Source organism: Gracilinanus agilis, chromosome 1 (assembly GCF_016433145.1).
Source record: "Gracilinanus agilis isolate LMUSP501 chromosome 1, AgileGrace, whole genome shotgun sequence".
NCBI classification, from domain to species: domain Eukaryota; kingdom Metazoa; phylum Chordata; class Mammalia; order Didelphimorphia; family Didelphidae; genus Gracilinanus; species Gracilinanus agilis.
In genome coordinates, this window is record NC_058130.1 from 795,572,907 (window position 1) to 795,589,563 (window position 16,657).

General features: G+C 38.6%; 1 protein-coding gene across 1 annotated transcript in view; it reads left to right on the plus strand.

Moving 5' to 3' along the window:
• The first annotated feature begins 312 nt into the window (after positions 1 to 312).
• Positions 313 to 16,657, plus strand: part of LOC123232499 (vomeronasal type-2 receptor 26-like) — a 30,568-nt gene continuing 14,223 nt past the window's right edge. Inside the window, exons 1-4 of the mRNA XM_044658948.1 lie at positions 313 to 597; positions 5,718 to 6,521; positions 10,326 to 10,553; positions 11,490 to 11,613. Coding sequence (XP_044514883.1) covers positions 343 to 597; positions 5,718 to 6,521; positions 10,326 to 10,553; positions 11,490 to 11,613 — 1,411 coding nt within the window. The 5' untranslated portion in view covers positions 313 to 342. The remainder of the gene's footprint in view (positions 598 to 5,717; positions 6,522 to 10,325; positions 10,554 to 11,489; positions 11,614 to 16,657) is intronic.

The window sequence follows — 16,657 nt, forward strand, 5'->3', positions numbered from 1 at the left end:
AATTCTACAATTCTGAAATGGTAGGTATTCTCATTCATTCAATTCATTCATTCACTCATCAGTGAATGAATGAATGAGTGAGTAACTAAGAGACTCAAGGAGGCAGAGCTATACTAGGAATTCAAAGCAAGTGTTCTCACCATTTCAGGAATCTCATGAAAGGAGCAGTAGAGGAACAAAGGAAACTATTATTAACACACTCAAGGTACCAGAGTCCTTAGGTTTGACTCTCAGGTTGTTGGAATTTCCTCTCGAGAATTCATTTTTCAAGCTTTGCTCCTGGTGTGTCCCTCTCTGCCCTTTAGGTGGCTACACAAGAATTACCAACAAGCCCTGACCCTAATGTTTGCTGTGGAGGAGATCAACAGGGACCCTCAGCTACTGCCCAACCTCACGCTGGGCTTCCACCTCTACAACGCCTACCACAGTGACGCCGGCACCTTGGAGAGCTCCCTGAGGTGGCTGTCTGGGCAGGGCCAGCTCATCCCCAACTACAGCTGCTGGGGGCAGGAGCAGCCTGTGGCGGTCCTTGGAGGGGCCACGGCGGCTCTGTCTGTCCAGATGGGGACCCTGCTCGAGCTCTACAGGTATCCACAGGTGGGTGACTCTCAGACCTTCTGAGAACTCCTCACATCCAGTGGCCTCAGAGTCCAGAGGCTGAAGTGGAAAAAGGGCATCTTTGCCGTGTTATGGCAACAGTACCATTGAGTTATCTTGGAACCTTGAATTGCTGGTAGTATTTTAACCTTTCACAATTTATCACTATTTCTGTTATTGTACATGGTGTTCTCTTAGTTCTACACGCTTCAGTTTGCATCAGTTCATATAAGCATTTCCAGGTTTTTCTCAACTCATCCTGATAGTCTTCTTTATTTTATTTTTTAAATCACAATAGTATTCCACTACAGATATATGCCACAACTTATTCATCTATTCCCCAATTGATGAACATCCTCTCAGTTTCCAATTTTTTTATACTGTGAAAATAAGTGCCATAAATATTTTTGTATGTATGCTTCCTTTCCATTTTCTTTGATCTTTTTGGGATTTTGACCTAGTAGTGTTATTGCTGGGTCAAAGGATATGCATAGTTCTATGGCCCTTTGGGTAAGGTTTCTGAGTGCCCTTCAGAATGGTTCTATGAGTTCCAGTTCTACTACAGTATTAATTTTCCCACATCCCCTCCAACATTTATCATTTTACTTTTTGGTCATATTAGCCAACCTGATGGGTGTAAAGTGATACCTTGGTTGTTTAAATCTGTATTTCTCTAATCAAGAGTGATTAGGAACATTTTTTCCATATGACTAGAAATTTTCTTCATGTGAGAACTACCTGTTCATATTCTCTGACCATTTATCCATTGATGAATGACTAGTGTGACATTCATATTGCAGAGTGGAATTCTAGCTACAAGATAGGGGGTCAAGCCACAGCTCAGAATTCCAGGGGGGGCCCGAGAACTCTGGGAGAGGGGGCAGTTTAAGGAAGTTAAGGGCAGTTGGTTGCTGGGGTGGGAAGCAAGCAGGTCACTGTTTGCTGATCCCAGATCTTGGTTGCTCTTGTGGGCTTTAGGCCTGAATCTGAACAAAGCCATTTTAGTTCCCAGCTGCCAACCTGCTTTACCTCGATTTGACCTTCAATCAACATCACAATTATCTCTATTTAGTTATTTAGATATTAGAGAAGATTATTTGTAGGTTTAGAGGGTAAACTAGCTATAAAATATACCTTTCCCCTTTGAGGGGAGGGGCTGCTTGGACATAAAAGTTTAGGGCTTCCCAGACCTTATCTATCTTGTTTGATCTCCCTTCCTCCCCTTCCCCACATATCATTAAACCTTTAATCAATTGGGAGCAGTTGCCTGGTCATATTTAGGGAAATACTAACTCCTCAGGCTGAGTTCCTCCTGCTTGTAACCCAAAAGCAAGACCTTTCCTCTGTGCTTAAAAGCCTCAAAGACATCAAGCTTCTCCTATTCTCTCCTACTCAATCCTGTGAGGAAATAGTTTAGAGAAGGTTATTATCTTTAGGAGTTTTGTCTTACCTAGTTTCCTGACTGAGCCCAGAAGATAACAGATCAACCTCCATTTTGTAACTGACTTCCTAACTGCTTGTTGGAAGTGGGGAAGCAAAGGAGCTCTCAGCAAGATCCTACCCCTCCCTGCTGACAAGCCTGCTTGAGAGCCTTTGTGTGTGTGTCATCTCCATAAATCAAAGATTAACAAGACCTGATTACTCTACAGACCACTGGAATTTTACAGCTTCCCACAAATATAACACTAGAAGTTTTATAAATTTGAGTCGATTTTCTATATTTTTGAGAAATGAAGCCTTTGTCATAGACACTATATAATTTTTTCTCAGTTTTTAGTTTAACTTCTAATCTTGGGTGGGTTGCCATTTCAATTATACATTTCACTTTTTGTAGCCTTTTTATGTCTTTTTTTCATAAATTTTTCCTTTTACACGTGTATGACTGACAAACTAGTCTGTGTTCCTATCATTTGTTATTGGTATCACACTTTATTTCTTGATCAAGTATCTATTTTGACTATATCTTGTTATCTAGCATGAGGTGCTGATCTATGACTAGTTTCTGCTGTATTGCTTTCCAATTTTCCCAACAATTTTTGTTAAATACGGATTTCTCCCCTGTCCACTCCCCCACCACAAAAAGTGTAGATCGTTGGACTTAATTGAGCACTAGGCTACCCTGGTCATTTATCACTGTGTTTTGAGTAGCTACAGCATCAGATTGTTTTGATGATTACCACATTATAATACACTTTATGATCTGGTGTGGTTTGTAATTGATTATGATAATATAGTGCTATCAGCTTCTCTCAAAATATACTTTTTCAATAAAAGGAATACTGAGCTTTTGTGTGGAAAATGCAGGCTCTGAGAAGAAATGGTGGCACGAACTTTTAATTGTTGGAGAGGAGAAATGAAAGCACTCCAATGAGATGACTTAGTCACTAAAAGAGGTGATTTTTCTTCCCAGAATGTCTTTTGAATTTAACTTCCAAGATCAATCGCTACTCTAATACAGGGAATAGCTAGGTGGCTTGTTGAATTGAGTACCATGCCTAGAGACAGGAGTTACTGAGTTCACATCTGACCTTGGACACTTCCTCCTTATATTACCCTAGCAAAGTCACTGAACTCCCATTGCAAAGTCCTTACTGCTCTTCAGCCTTGGAATCAATACACAATTTTGAATCTAAAACAGAAGATCACGGTTTTAAAAATGATCAGTCACTGAAACTTGGCCTTTAGGTCATAGTCAAAAGCAGAAAGAATGTGATTTGAACATAATTCTCACTGCAAAGATAAAGCTTTTCTTAGGAGTCTTCTGAGACCATAGTTGGCCACTGCCAATTATTAGATATCTTGGCTTTAAATTTTTTTTATTTACAAATTTGTGAATGTAGAAAATTTTTTCCTGATTCTGTTCACTTCATTTGCTATCATGTCACATAAATGTTCCCAAGCATCTTTGAATCCACCTCCTTAATCGTTTGTTCCTGAGCAATAATATTCCAATGCATTTATTTTCCCTGTTATTTTATTTTATTCTTACCATTTCTATAGATTATATAGTTTTAATATTCTTCCCTTTTTAAATTTAACTTCCCAAGTCTGCCCCTCTTTTCAACTATCTACTCCATTCACTGAGAAGGCAAGCAATATGACATCAATTAAATATGTGAAATCATGCTCATCATATTTGCATGATAGCCATCTAGCAAAAAGGCAAGAAAAATAAAGAGAGAAAATTTCAATTTGCATCCAGAGTTCATCAGTTTTCTCTCTGGAAGTTGGTAGCATTTTTTTATCATTAGTCTTTTAGAATTGTCTCAGATCATTGTATTGGTCAGGAGACTTGTTTCCTTCTCAGTTGATCATCATTCCAGCACACTGCTGTTACCCTGCACAATGATCTCCCATTTCTTCTAACTTCACTTTACACCAGTTTGAATAGGCTTTGTCATGTTTTTTTAATCCCATGTCATTTCTTATATCTCAGTAGAACTCTGTCAGAATAATATGCTACAACTTTTTTAGCTATTACCTAAATGAATGATCATTCCCTTGGTTTCCAATTTTTCACCACTACAAAAACTGTGGCTACAGATTTTTTGTATCTATAGGTCCTTTCCCTTTTTCTTTAATCTACTTGGTATACAGATTTAGTCATGTTATTGCTTGTTCAAAAGGTATGCACAGTTTTCTAGGTTTTGCAATGGTGAGAATGGGTACTTTTACACAGTTAATTTTGAGTTTGTGCAGTTCCTTACTCTTTAGTGTCAGGGAAATTTTTAAAGAAAAACACATTGTATTCAGTTATGATCATGAGGAATCCCGCAGTTAGGAAAAAAACCCTTAATGTTTAAAAGTAAATTGTCTAAAATTATATTTCTACAAATAGTCTCTACTTAGCTCTTCCTTTCTTTGTGGTTGAGGAGCTTTTGTGTAATGAAATAACAGATTATATTATAGGGCACCAGGAGGGAGACATGGTCTCGAATTTCCCACAGCCCAAGTTTTCTGTTCTGAGATGCCTGTAGAGCTAATGACTTTCTGATTTCTCTCTTCTATTCCATGGCTTATTCCAGCCTTTGAACAGAGGCGTGCTGAAAAGACATCCTCTCTAATTGATGGATTTCTTTCCCCTCTCAATTCCCTTGATAACTTATAGATCATCTATAGAGACATGAAGACACCTCCAGGCTGTTGAAACTGATTTCCTATTCAGTTTTATTTCATTCAATGATTTGAAAATGTTTCACTCTTAGTCTAATGCAGGAAGCCATCAAAGCCATGTTTAGCACAGCTCGTCACCAGCTCTGACAATCCAGCACAGCAGGTTGTCAGGAGGATGGAAATTCCACACTCAGTTTCCCCTATGTGACTCTTTTTACAGTGACATTCACTTACATTGAGACTATTGCAATCAGTATCCTTATTCAGCCCCAGGGAGACACAGAAAAACAATACAGGTTCATGGTAAGAACAACCACAGTCGCAGACTATACACCATCCCAAAATAAACCTCTAAACAAACCCCCATAATACAGAAACTTCCCCTAGAGTCACCTCACAACAAACCAGCATATAGTGAGTTAATGTTAAAGATTTTAAATCTCTAACTCAGATTCCCATATACAGGTGCCTGCAAGAACAGGCCAGAACAGTCTCCAAGTCTCTCCCCTTTCCAGATTCGATTTGCTACAGTAATTTAATATAAAAGAACAATGAATGAAATATGAAGAAATTGTCTCCCATGAAAAGGCCTGCACATTCTCACCACTGTAGCCCAAGAGATAGTCAAACACACCTAACACATTGTCTCCAAAGATAAGATGGATGGTGGGATGGAATTCATGCCAACATTGATGTGATCTTGAGAAAAATGATATAAAAATTAAAATCAGCAGATGGCACTTCAGATCAGCCATGCAAACCTACTGGGTCTCTGGCTCTTCTCATTACGTTTTCCCTCAATTGTCCCGCCCCCAAGGGGGACTGGACTGCTGGTAATCCCCCTTCAACCTCCCAGTAGTCTGAAGTCTTTGATTAATTGGGACATAATCTCATCTAGTTAAGTATCAAAACTGAAATGAAATAGATTGGTTTCCTCCCCACCATTACATGTTCATCAAAAGCATTTTCTTCAATCTCAGATTTCCCCACGTTTCTTTCACATCCAGGTCATCTTTGGGCCATTTGATCCCATCCTGAGTGACAAGACTCAGTTTCCTTCTCTTTACCAGATGGCCCCCAAGGACTCTTCTCTACCTAAAGGGATGGTCAGACTGATGACTCATTTTCAATGGACGTGGGTGGCTCTGGTGACAGTAGATGACCTGAGAGGGGAGGAATTCCTTAAACAACTGACTTTGGAGATGGCAAACCATGGAGTCTGTGTGTCCTTCATAGAGAAGATCCCCATGAGTGAGAGAAGACACACAGAATCACAGGAGGCATTCATGCCCAGGATCATGGCTTCAACAAGCAGAGTAATTTTTGTTCATGGTGACACAGACTCCTTAATGATCTTAAGATACTCACAAACGCCTTTGATCCCTATTTGGAAGGTTTGGGTCACCACCTCTCACTGGGACATTACCATGAGACCCCCACATTTCGATGGTAATAATTTTCATGGGGCACTTACATTTTCACACCTAACACATGATGTTCCTGGTTTTAAGGCTTTTCTCAAGAGAGTGAACCCTATTATCTATCCAGAGGACATTGTACTGAGGGAATTCTGGCACTCAGCCTTCAGGTGTACAGATGAAGTTCAAAACTTAAAGCAAGAGAAATGTTTCCCAAATGCCTCTTTGGAGACTTTGCCTTTGTTTTACTTTGACATGACCATGTCTGATTTGAGTTACACCATCTACAATGGTGTATATGCTGTGGCTTGGACCTTCCATGAAATGTTCCTCATGCAATTAGGGAAAGGAACCATGGTGGAGGGAGAACATTGGGTACCTCATCCCTGGCAGGTAATATATTTTTAAATTGTGTGTTTTCTACTGCCAGGCAATGGTAGCCTGACAAGGGAGTACATAGGTTGAGTTTATCTCAAAGTATGTTTGAGATGAAAATCAATGAGTCAATAAATATTTTTTAACATTTATTAATATTCATTTTTTAGAAAAGTTAACATGGTTACATGATTCATGCTCCTACTTTCCACTTCACCCCCTGCACTCCCCCCACCCATAGCCGATGCACATTTCCAGTGGTTTTAACATGTGTCATTGATCAAGACCTATTTCCAAATTGTTGATAATTGCATTGGTGTGGTAGTTTCGAGTCTATATCCCCAATTGTGTCCTCCTCAACCCATGTGTTCAAGCAGCTGCTTTTCTTCTGTGTTTCCTCTCCTGCAGTTCTTCCTCTGAATGTGGGTAGCGTCTTTACCATAAATCCCTCAGAATTGTCCTGGGTCATTGCACTGCTGCTGGTACAGAAGTCCATTACATTCGATTTTACCACAGTGTATGACTCCATGTACAATGTTCTTCTGGCTCTGCTCCTTTCACTCTGCAAATGTAAATTAAATGGTTTTGACTATATTAAACTAAAAAGCTTTGTACAAACAAAAACAATACAGCCAAAATCAGAAGGGAAACAACAAATTGAGTCAATAAATATTTATAAATTTCCTACTGTGTGTCAGGACTTGAGTTAAGACACAGGGATGCAAAGACAGGTAAAATACCATCTATGATCTCAAATAATTTAGTCTAAGGGGGATATGAGATGAAAAATACTGTACACACAAGATATATGAATGATAAGTTTGAAGTAAATCAAAATTGGGAAGTCATTAGAATTAAGGATGATTGTGAAGCATCACCTATAGAAACCAGGGTTTTACCTGACATTGAAAGAGTCCAGGAAATGCAGGAGCCATGAGGAGGAGGAAGATCATTCCAGTCATGAGTGCTCTCCAGAATGCCTGAAGCAGGGAGATGGACTACTTTGTTTGAGGAACAGCAAGGATGCCATTTTCACTGAATCCCAAATATTTTTAGAAAGTTAGGATTCAGATTATGGAGGACTTTAAAAACAGAGCATCTTATACCTGATGATGGAGGTTATAGTCACTGGAACTTATTTGGTAGGTAAGGCCAAATTTGAAATTTAGGAAGATCTCTTTGTCGGTGGAATAGAGAAAGAACTGCAATGGGGAGAGACTTGTGAAAGGAGAGCAAACATGTAATCAGAGTTGAGGCTTGTAGCAATGAGGATCCAAACCAGGAGGATGGCCATATGAGAGGAGAGAAGTTGGCAAATAGGAGATATTTTATGAATGTAAAATCAAAAGATTTGGGAACAGATTGTCTCAAAATCTATTTATCATCTCTGATAAGGACGGCTTAGTTGATAAGGAAGTAACGGACACGGAAGATCTTTTAGCTCATGCTTCCAGCTCTGGCTTCAGGAGCATGGAGTTTATTATATATATTTCAAGACTCATTTCACCCAAAAGAACCTCCCCTGAAACTTCACATTTGCGCAGAAGTTACAAATTATGTCATATCAAAACACAAAAATTCTCATTTGACTTCAGAATAGAACAAGTCCAAGGCCAAATTTTGGCTGGGTTATTATCAGTAAGCTAAGTTGCGGAATATCTTCTCAGGGTCGAAATGCCCCTGCTAAACTAAGGTTTCACCCTTGAATGTCTAAAACCACTTTTTGAGACCCAGCAGCTGCATTCCTGACCAAAGGGGAGAATGTTAACCTCTTGACCATTGGTTTGCTAAGAGCTTAAAGTCTTCCAATAAGAAAAGGTGTAAATCATAAAAGAGGTCGAAAGAGGAGTCTCAGATTTTTGTCTATTTGAGACTGTTTCTCTTATTGGCTTCCCACAAGATTGTATATGGAGGAATGAGATGGAGTAAGGAGTCAAGGATGAAACCAACTAATCATGAAACGTGCATGATTAGACTTGTTGGGCTCTCCTTAAGAGTAATGGGGAAATTAAAAGAAGGGAAGGTTTTTTTTGCTGAAATAAATAATGAGTTCAGTCTTGGACTTGTGTAATTTAAGATGCCTATAGGACAACCCAGTTATTTTTAAGTGAATTTTTATTTATTGACAGCCTTTGTTTCTTATATCATGGCGGTATCCAGTCTCTCTCTCCCCATACCTTTCCAGAAAGCCATATCATATGTAAATAGTAGTTTTGGGAGAGGAAAAATCAATCAGCATGATTGATTAAAGTGGAAAATTAAAAAATCTTTTCAAGATGTAATACCTGTGGAATTTGTACTTCCTTCTGAGATCTTCCTGCTCTATATAATTTTGTCAGGTTTACATTTGATTTTGGAGAGGATACATTGTTCTTTCCATTTAACATTGTTGTAATGACTGTGTATATTTTTTCTTGGTGCTACTTACCTCAGTGTATATCAGTACATATAGATATTTCCATGCTTTTACATATTTAGTAAATTAATTCAAATTCATTCCTTTTTCAAGTTTTACTCTGATTAACAAGGCAAAACTCAGGGCCCAGAAAAATCAAAGGAGTTAAATAGAAGTACACCGAGGTAGCAACACATTAATGGGCTATATAGTGGAGGTCAGGCAGAATTTCAGGGTGGACCAGATTTTTTTTTAACAAAACTTTTGTAATGAGATGCCAAATTTTGAAATGTTCCCATCAACAAGAGATACGGGCGCATGCATCTCAGTTCCTCCGCCAGGATGCGACATCTTTTAAAGCCACATAGATTAGCAGGCCTGGCAACAGAATGGGCCAGAGTCAAGGTATTTGGGGATCATTTAACCATATGGTGTTATTCATACATAGAAATACATGTTATTCATACAAACAACCAAACAATATAATTTAAAAATATGGCTCAGTACCACACTCCATCTTGTATCTACCCTTATCCTCAACTTGCATAATCCCAATCTCTGTGCTTTGTGCCACAGAGCAAAAGAGGCTAAATTGAAATGTTTTGGATAATTGAATTGCTGAGAATAGCTAAATTATTCACAGTTGTTCACTGTACGGTATTTCTGTCACTGTGTACAATTTTCTAGTTCTGCTTATTTCACTCTGCTTCAGGTTGTGTACATCTTTCCAGAATGTTCCGAGTTCTCAAGCTCAATATTTCTTACTGCGCAATAATAGAATTATCCATTAGGATCATATGCTATGATGTACTTCGCCACTCCCCAATGGATGGGTACCCCATCACTTTACAAGTCTTTGCCTCACAAAAAGAGCCACTTTCAATATTTTTGTACATATAGATCCTTTTCCTTTTTGTTGATACAAACTTAGGACCTATGTTGGGTATTTATTGTTTTATAGCATTTATAGCACTTTGGGCAGAGTTATCCAAATGGCTTTCCAGAATAATTAAATCAATTCACAACTCACTCAGCAGTGCATTAATATCTCAATTTTTCCCACATCCCCTCGGTTTTGTAATTTTCCTTTTTTGTCATAAGTCAATCTGATAGGCGTGGGGTTATACTTCAGAGTTGTTTTAATTTGTGTTTTTATATTTTATAGGAAATATATTTTATTTTATTGATATTTAAATATTTTATTTTTTTAGAAAAAATTTCCATGGTTACATGATTCATGTTTTTACTTTCCCCTTCATGCCCCCCCATAGCCAATCCGAATTTCCACTGGTTTTAACATGTGTCATCAATCAAGACTTATTTACATTGTGTTTTAGAGCTTTTATGCATGACTATAGAGAACTATAATTACTTTACTAACTGAAGTTAGATCTCGAGCAGTAATTAGAATTTCTCTTCTCTCCTAGCTTCACTCCTTTCTAAAGAATCTCCAGTTTAACAACAGTGCTGGTGACCAGGTGTTTATGGATGAGAAGAGAAACCCTGAGGCTCAATATGACATCCTGAACTATGTGACTTTCAATGTAGATACTGAAGCTCTAGTGAAAGTTGGACAGTATAACCCCAAGGCTGAGCCTGGTCAAGATTTCACCATTAATGATGAAGCCATAGTGTGGAATTGGTTAGGTTCAAAGGTCAGAAATAATTGTTATATGAAACTTATTATCCAATCATAGAATAGATTTTATCCTGTTTAGTTCTCTTCACATTCCCATTTTATGAATAGAAAATCCTACAGGGGCACTGGTTTCCTTTACCTTTGTAGGAAACTTCTGAGTGAACAAGTCAAATAAATGATCTATTGGATGATCTTAAACTTGAGGTCTTTAAGATGATTGATGATGCAGCTAGAATGGACCTTAAATCTCATCTTTTTCAGGCAGGACTTTTGACATAAATAAGACTCTGAAACATATAACGATAGTGATTGGCCTAGCGCCATCTAATACAAGAACCCCATTTTGTGCACAATCTGGCCTATTAAACCATTCACATTAATTGGGCAAAAATAAAATAGTATTCATCCATCCAATGGCTATATACCTATGGAGCTGAGTAATCAATTTGACAACTCGTTGCATTTCTGAAGCCAACAAATTGTTTCTCTGTAGGACTGTGAAACGTACCTATTCCATAGTTATGAATAGTCAAAGCAGCTTCATCTTTGACTTTTTGTGTCATGCATCCTCTTTGCAGATAGATTTAGTATATTTGGGGGTAGCCACTTCCATTTCTTTCAATCGCTTGCCTCCTGTCCATTGATATTGAGAACTACAGAGTGATAGATAAATAAGGACTCCAAGAGGACTTCTTGTTCAAATTCCTCCTCATATAAATGCTTAAAACCCCCATGATTTAAAAGGTCCCCCCCCCCGTTTTCCACAACTAGAGGTAGAGGTGGGAATTCAGACTAGTTCTCTTTATTTTCAGCCCAGGAATAATTTTCATATTTCACCTACAGAATAAGTTTCCTTTGTTACAAATCAATATCATTCACTCTTGAATAATGATCGACCATCCTGTGTTCTGCTAACTTCCAGCCTTCATGTGTGTCGCTCTCTTGTCACTAGATTCCCAGGGCGACGTGCAGTGAGAGCTGTGCTCCCGGGTTCAGGCAGGCTCCTCTGGAGGGGGAGCCCATCTGCTGCTTCAGTTGTTCTGTGTGCCCTGAGGGGGAGATCTCCAACCAGATAAGTAAGTGCCTTCATGGGGTTGTTGTGTGAAAACACTAGACACAATAGACTGCTGTTTTGCTCTAGAGCAGTGATGGCAAACCCTTTAGAGACCACGTGCCTGCCCCATCCCTCTAGCTCCACCTCCGACCAAGTGCCTCCCCTACCAGGGGAGTAAGTGCAGAGGGATGGGGAAGATAGGTGGGAAGGGGGAAGGGAGGAGCTCGGCCAGAGTCTCTCTGCCTTTCTAGTAACTAACTTTGTTGGGGATGGAGAGGTCTCTGCATGCCATCTTTGGCATATGTGCCGTAGGCACGCCATCACAGCTCTAGAGCCACATATAAGTCCGTCACCACCTACATAATGGGATATTTAGGAAAAAGTGAGTCTGGCAAAAGATCTGAACTAACGACTATTGGCTTGAATAAATGATGCATGTTTAGAAAATGGAACCCAACATCACTCAACTATTCCAGAAAAAATTCACATATAAAAAAAGAGCTCTCTTAGCCTCTCTTTCCCAAGGGCATGTTGTCAAGATATTCTAATGATTTCAGATGCAACAGGTTAGAGTTGGCTCGATTGTGGAGAAGAATTTACAATCTATCTGGGATGTTGTTGAGCTCATCTGATAGACATCTTGTTTGCAACAATCCCTGGAAACTCTAGACTGAGTTTGGTTTGGAGGGAATTGTCCCCAGATAAAGTGGATCCCCATGGCACAAGCTAGCTATCTTATCATTCCCATGCCTTTCCATATACTCACCCAACCGTCATCCAACCAGCCCTCACATATTGTAGCATGTGCTTGAGTCATAGCCCAAATAAAGCATTGAGGCAGCCAGGATAAAGCAGGTTGAAGGCAGCCAGCAGACCTTCAACTCATTCATCAGAGAAAGGGATGCCTCTCTCAGTTATGCAAAGACTTCTCCCATGGAGTGGGTGGACAAGAACCATTTGTTCCCATAGCCATGAAAGCCGTGCAAACATCAGTGCGCCATGTGTAGAGACAGCCAGGTAGCCAAGACACAAAGGTCCTCTGTGGCATCCCAGACCTTTGGCTGTCATTCTGCTTGTCATCACACCACTGACCCGGAGTGACTCTGGAAGAGAGAATGAGGCTGACAACTTTGGGCCACTTTGCTTCACTTCAATCCAATTTATGAGCAAATCAAAACATCCCTTTGTAATGGTCATCGTTTACTCTTGGAAACAAAGGCTCAAACAATAGTAAAAGTGATGTTCCAGGCATTATAATAATTCTTGGAGACAGAAACAAAGAAAAAAAAGCAACATCTGTACTCAGGTAAGCCATTTCAAGAAAATAATGCAGAAATAATTACTAAATAAAAGATCAAGACAGAACAGATAAGAGTCATCAGAGAGAAATAGGCAAAAGCAGCTGGATAGTTTCTTGCAGAATATAGGAATTGATTTCTTTTTTTTTAAACCCTTACCTTCTGTCTTGGAGCCAATGGTTCCAAAGCAGAAGAGTGGTAAGGGCTAGGCAATGGGGGCCAAATGACTTGCCCAGGGTCACACAGCTGGAAAGTGTCTGAGGCCAGACATTTGAACCTAGGACCTCCCATCTCTAGGCCTGGCTCTCAATCCACTGAGCCATCCACATGCCCCCAGGAATTGATTTCTGTCTTGCGAAAGTATAGAAAATCTCAGTAAGAAAGGGGAAAAGAGAGCATTTAGGAAATGAGACAGTTTCCTATCTAGAATATTAAGGGAAGTGGATAAATATGAAAGATATTTATTTCAAATTCATTTCTTAGATTTCTTTGGTACACATCAGAGATGTCAAACCTATGGCCTAGGGGCAGCATCCAGCCTTCCATACTCCCTATTAAAGCCAGAACTAGAAGAACATTTCATTAGGAAATGTTTAAAAAATAAAGGGGGCAGCTGGATGGGAGGTCCTGGGTTCAAACGCTTCCTAGCTGTGTGACCCTGGGCAAGTCATTTCACCTCCATTGCCTAGCCCTTACCACTCTTATGCCTTGGAACCAGTACATGCTCTTGATTCTAAGATGAAAGGTAGGATTTTATGGGAAAAACTGTTTAAAAATAAAAAATACAATAGTTCAGATGTCATGTGAATTTGTGGTTTTCTAAATCAATATATGGCCTATTTCTCTTTCAGTCTGATATCACTGGAAACGTGATGTATGTATGCACATATGTACATGTATACATGTATGCATGTGTGTAAGCAGAAAACATTCCTCAGTAAAGGGAAATGGATATGAATTGAAGAATTGCAAATTCTTAACTGCCATATGAAAGAATACTCAGAATCATGTATAATAGAGAAATGAAAATCAAAACAACACAGAGATTTCACCTCATTCCCATTAAGTTGGTAAACATGAAGGAATTTTGGAAAATAAGTATACAAGTGTCATTGGTGGATCTGTGAATAAGTATCACCATTTTTTTCCATTTAATAATTTTTATTTTTTGGAAAAGTTAACATGGTTGCATGATTCATGCTCTTACTTCCCCCTTCACGCCCTGACTCCCCCCCCCCATTGCCAATGTGCATTTCCACTGGTTTTAACATGTGTCATTGATTTCCAAATTGGTGATCATTGCATTGGTGTGGTAGTTTCGAGTCTACATCCCCAATCATGTTAGCCCCAACCCATGTGTTCAGGCAGTTGCTTTTCTTCTGTGTTTCCACTCCTGCAGTTCTTCCTCTGAATGTGGGTAGTGTTCTTTTCCATAAGTCCCTCAGAATTGTCCTGTATCATTGCATTGCTGCTAGTACAGAAGTCCATTATATTCCATTTTACCACAGTGTATTGGTCTCTGTGTACAAAATTCTTCTGGATCTGCTCCTTTCGCTCTGCATCAACTACTGGAGGTCTTTCCAGTTCACATGGAATTCCTCCAGTTTATTATTCCTTTGAGCGCAATAGTATTCCGTCACCAACATATACCACAATTTGTTCAGCCATTCCCCAATTGAAGGACATACCCTCCTTTTCTAGTTTTTTTGCCACCACAAAAAGCACAGCTACAAATATTTTTGTACAAGTCTGTTTATCTATGATCTCTTTGGGGTACAACCCCAACAATGGTATGGATGGATCAAAGGGCAGGCATTCTTTTATAGCCCTTTGAGCATAGTTCCAAATTGCCATTCAGAATGGTTGGATCAGTTCACAACTCCACCAGCAATGCATTAATGTCCCAATTTTGCCACATCCCTTCCAACATTCATTGCTCTCCCCTTCTCTCATTTTAGCCAATCTGCTAGGTGTGAGGTGATACCTCAGAGTTGTTTTGATTTGCATATTATTAGATATTTAGAGCACTTTCTCATGTGCTTATTGATACTGTTGATTTCTTTATCTGAAAATTGCCTATTCATGTCCCTTGCCCATTTATTGATTGGGGAATGGCTTGATTTTTTATACAATTGATTTAACTCCTTGTATATTTGAGTAATTAAACCCCTGGCAGAGTTTTTTGTTATAAAGACTTTTACCCAATTTGTTGTTTCCCTTCTGATTTTGGTTGCATTGTTTTTCTTTGTACAAAAGCTTTTTAATTTAATATAATCGAAATTATTTATTTTACATTTTGTAATTTTCTCTAACTCTTGCTTGGTTTTAAAATCTTTCCTTTCCCAGAGATCTGACAGGTTTACTATTCTGTGTTCACTTAACTTATTTATAGTTTACCTCTTTATATTCAAGTCATTCACCCATTCTGAATTTATCTTGGTGTAGGGTGTGAGATGTTGATCTAAACCTAATCTTTCCCACATTGTTTTCCAAATTTCCCAGCAGATTTGGCAAATAGTGGATTCATGTCCCAAAAGTTGGGCTCTTTGGGTTTATCATAAACTGTCTTGCTGACGTCACTTACCCCAAGTCTATTCCACTGATCCTCCCTTCTGTCTCTTAGCCAGTACCATATTGTTTTGATGACTTCTGCTTTATAGTATAGTTTAATATCTGGTACTGGTAGGCCACCTTCCTTCACATTTTTTTCATTATTTCCTTTGATATTCTTGATCTTTTGTTATTCCAAATGAACTTTGTTATAGTTTTTCTAATTCAGTGAAAAAGTTTTTTGGTAGTTTGATAGGTATGGCACTAAATAGGTAAATTAATTTGGGTAAAATGGTTATTTTTGTTATGTTAGCTCGTCCTACCCATGAGCAATCAATGTTTTTCCAATTGTTTAGATCTAGTTTTATTTGTTTGGAAAGTGTTTTGTAGTTGTTTTCATATAATTCCTGTGTTTGTTTTGGTAGATAGATTCCTAAGTATTTTATATTGTCTAGTGTGATTTTAAATGGTATTTCTCTTTCTACCTCTTGCTGCTGTGATGTGCTGGAAATATATAGAAATGCTGATGATTTATGTGCATTTACTTTGTATCCTGCCACTTTGCTAAAGTTGTTGATTATTTCTATAAGCTTCTTAGTTGATTTTCTAGGATTTTTTAAGTAGACCATCATATCATCTGCAAAGAGTGATAGCTTAGTCTCCTCATTGCCTATTTTGATACTTTCAATTTCTTTTTCTTTTCTAATTGCTACTGCTGGTGTTTCTAGTACAATGTTAAATAATAGAGGAGATAGTGGGCATCCTAGTTTCAGTCCTGATCTCATTGGAAAGGCTTCTAATTTATCCCCATTGCATATGATGCTTGTTGATGGTTTTAGGTATATATTGTTTATTATTTTTAGGAAGGGTCCTTCTATTCCTATACTTTCCAGTGTTTTCAATAGTAAGGGATGTTATATTTTGTCAAAGGCTTTTCCAGCATCTATTGAGATAATCATGTGATTTTTGTTTGTTAGATTGTTGATATGGTCAATTATGTGGATGGTTTTCCTAATGTTGAACCAACCTTGCATTCCTGGTATAAATCCCACCTGATCATGGTGGATGATCTTCTTAATAACTTTCTGGAGTCTCTTTGCTAGTATTCTAGTTAAGATTTTTGCATCTATGTTCATTAGGGAGATTGGTCTGTAGTTTTCTTTCTCTGTTTTTGATCTCCCTGGCTTTGGAATCAGTACCATATTTGTGTCATAAAAG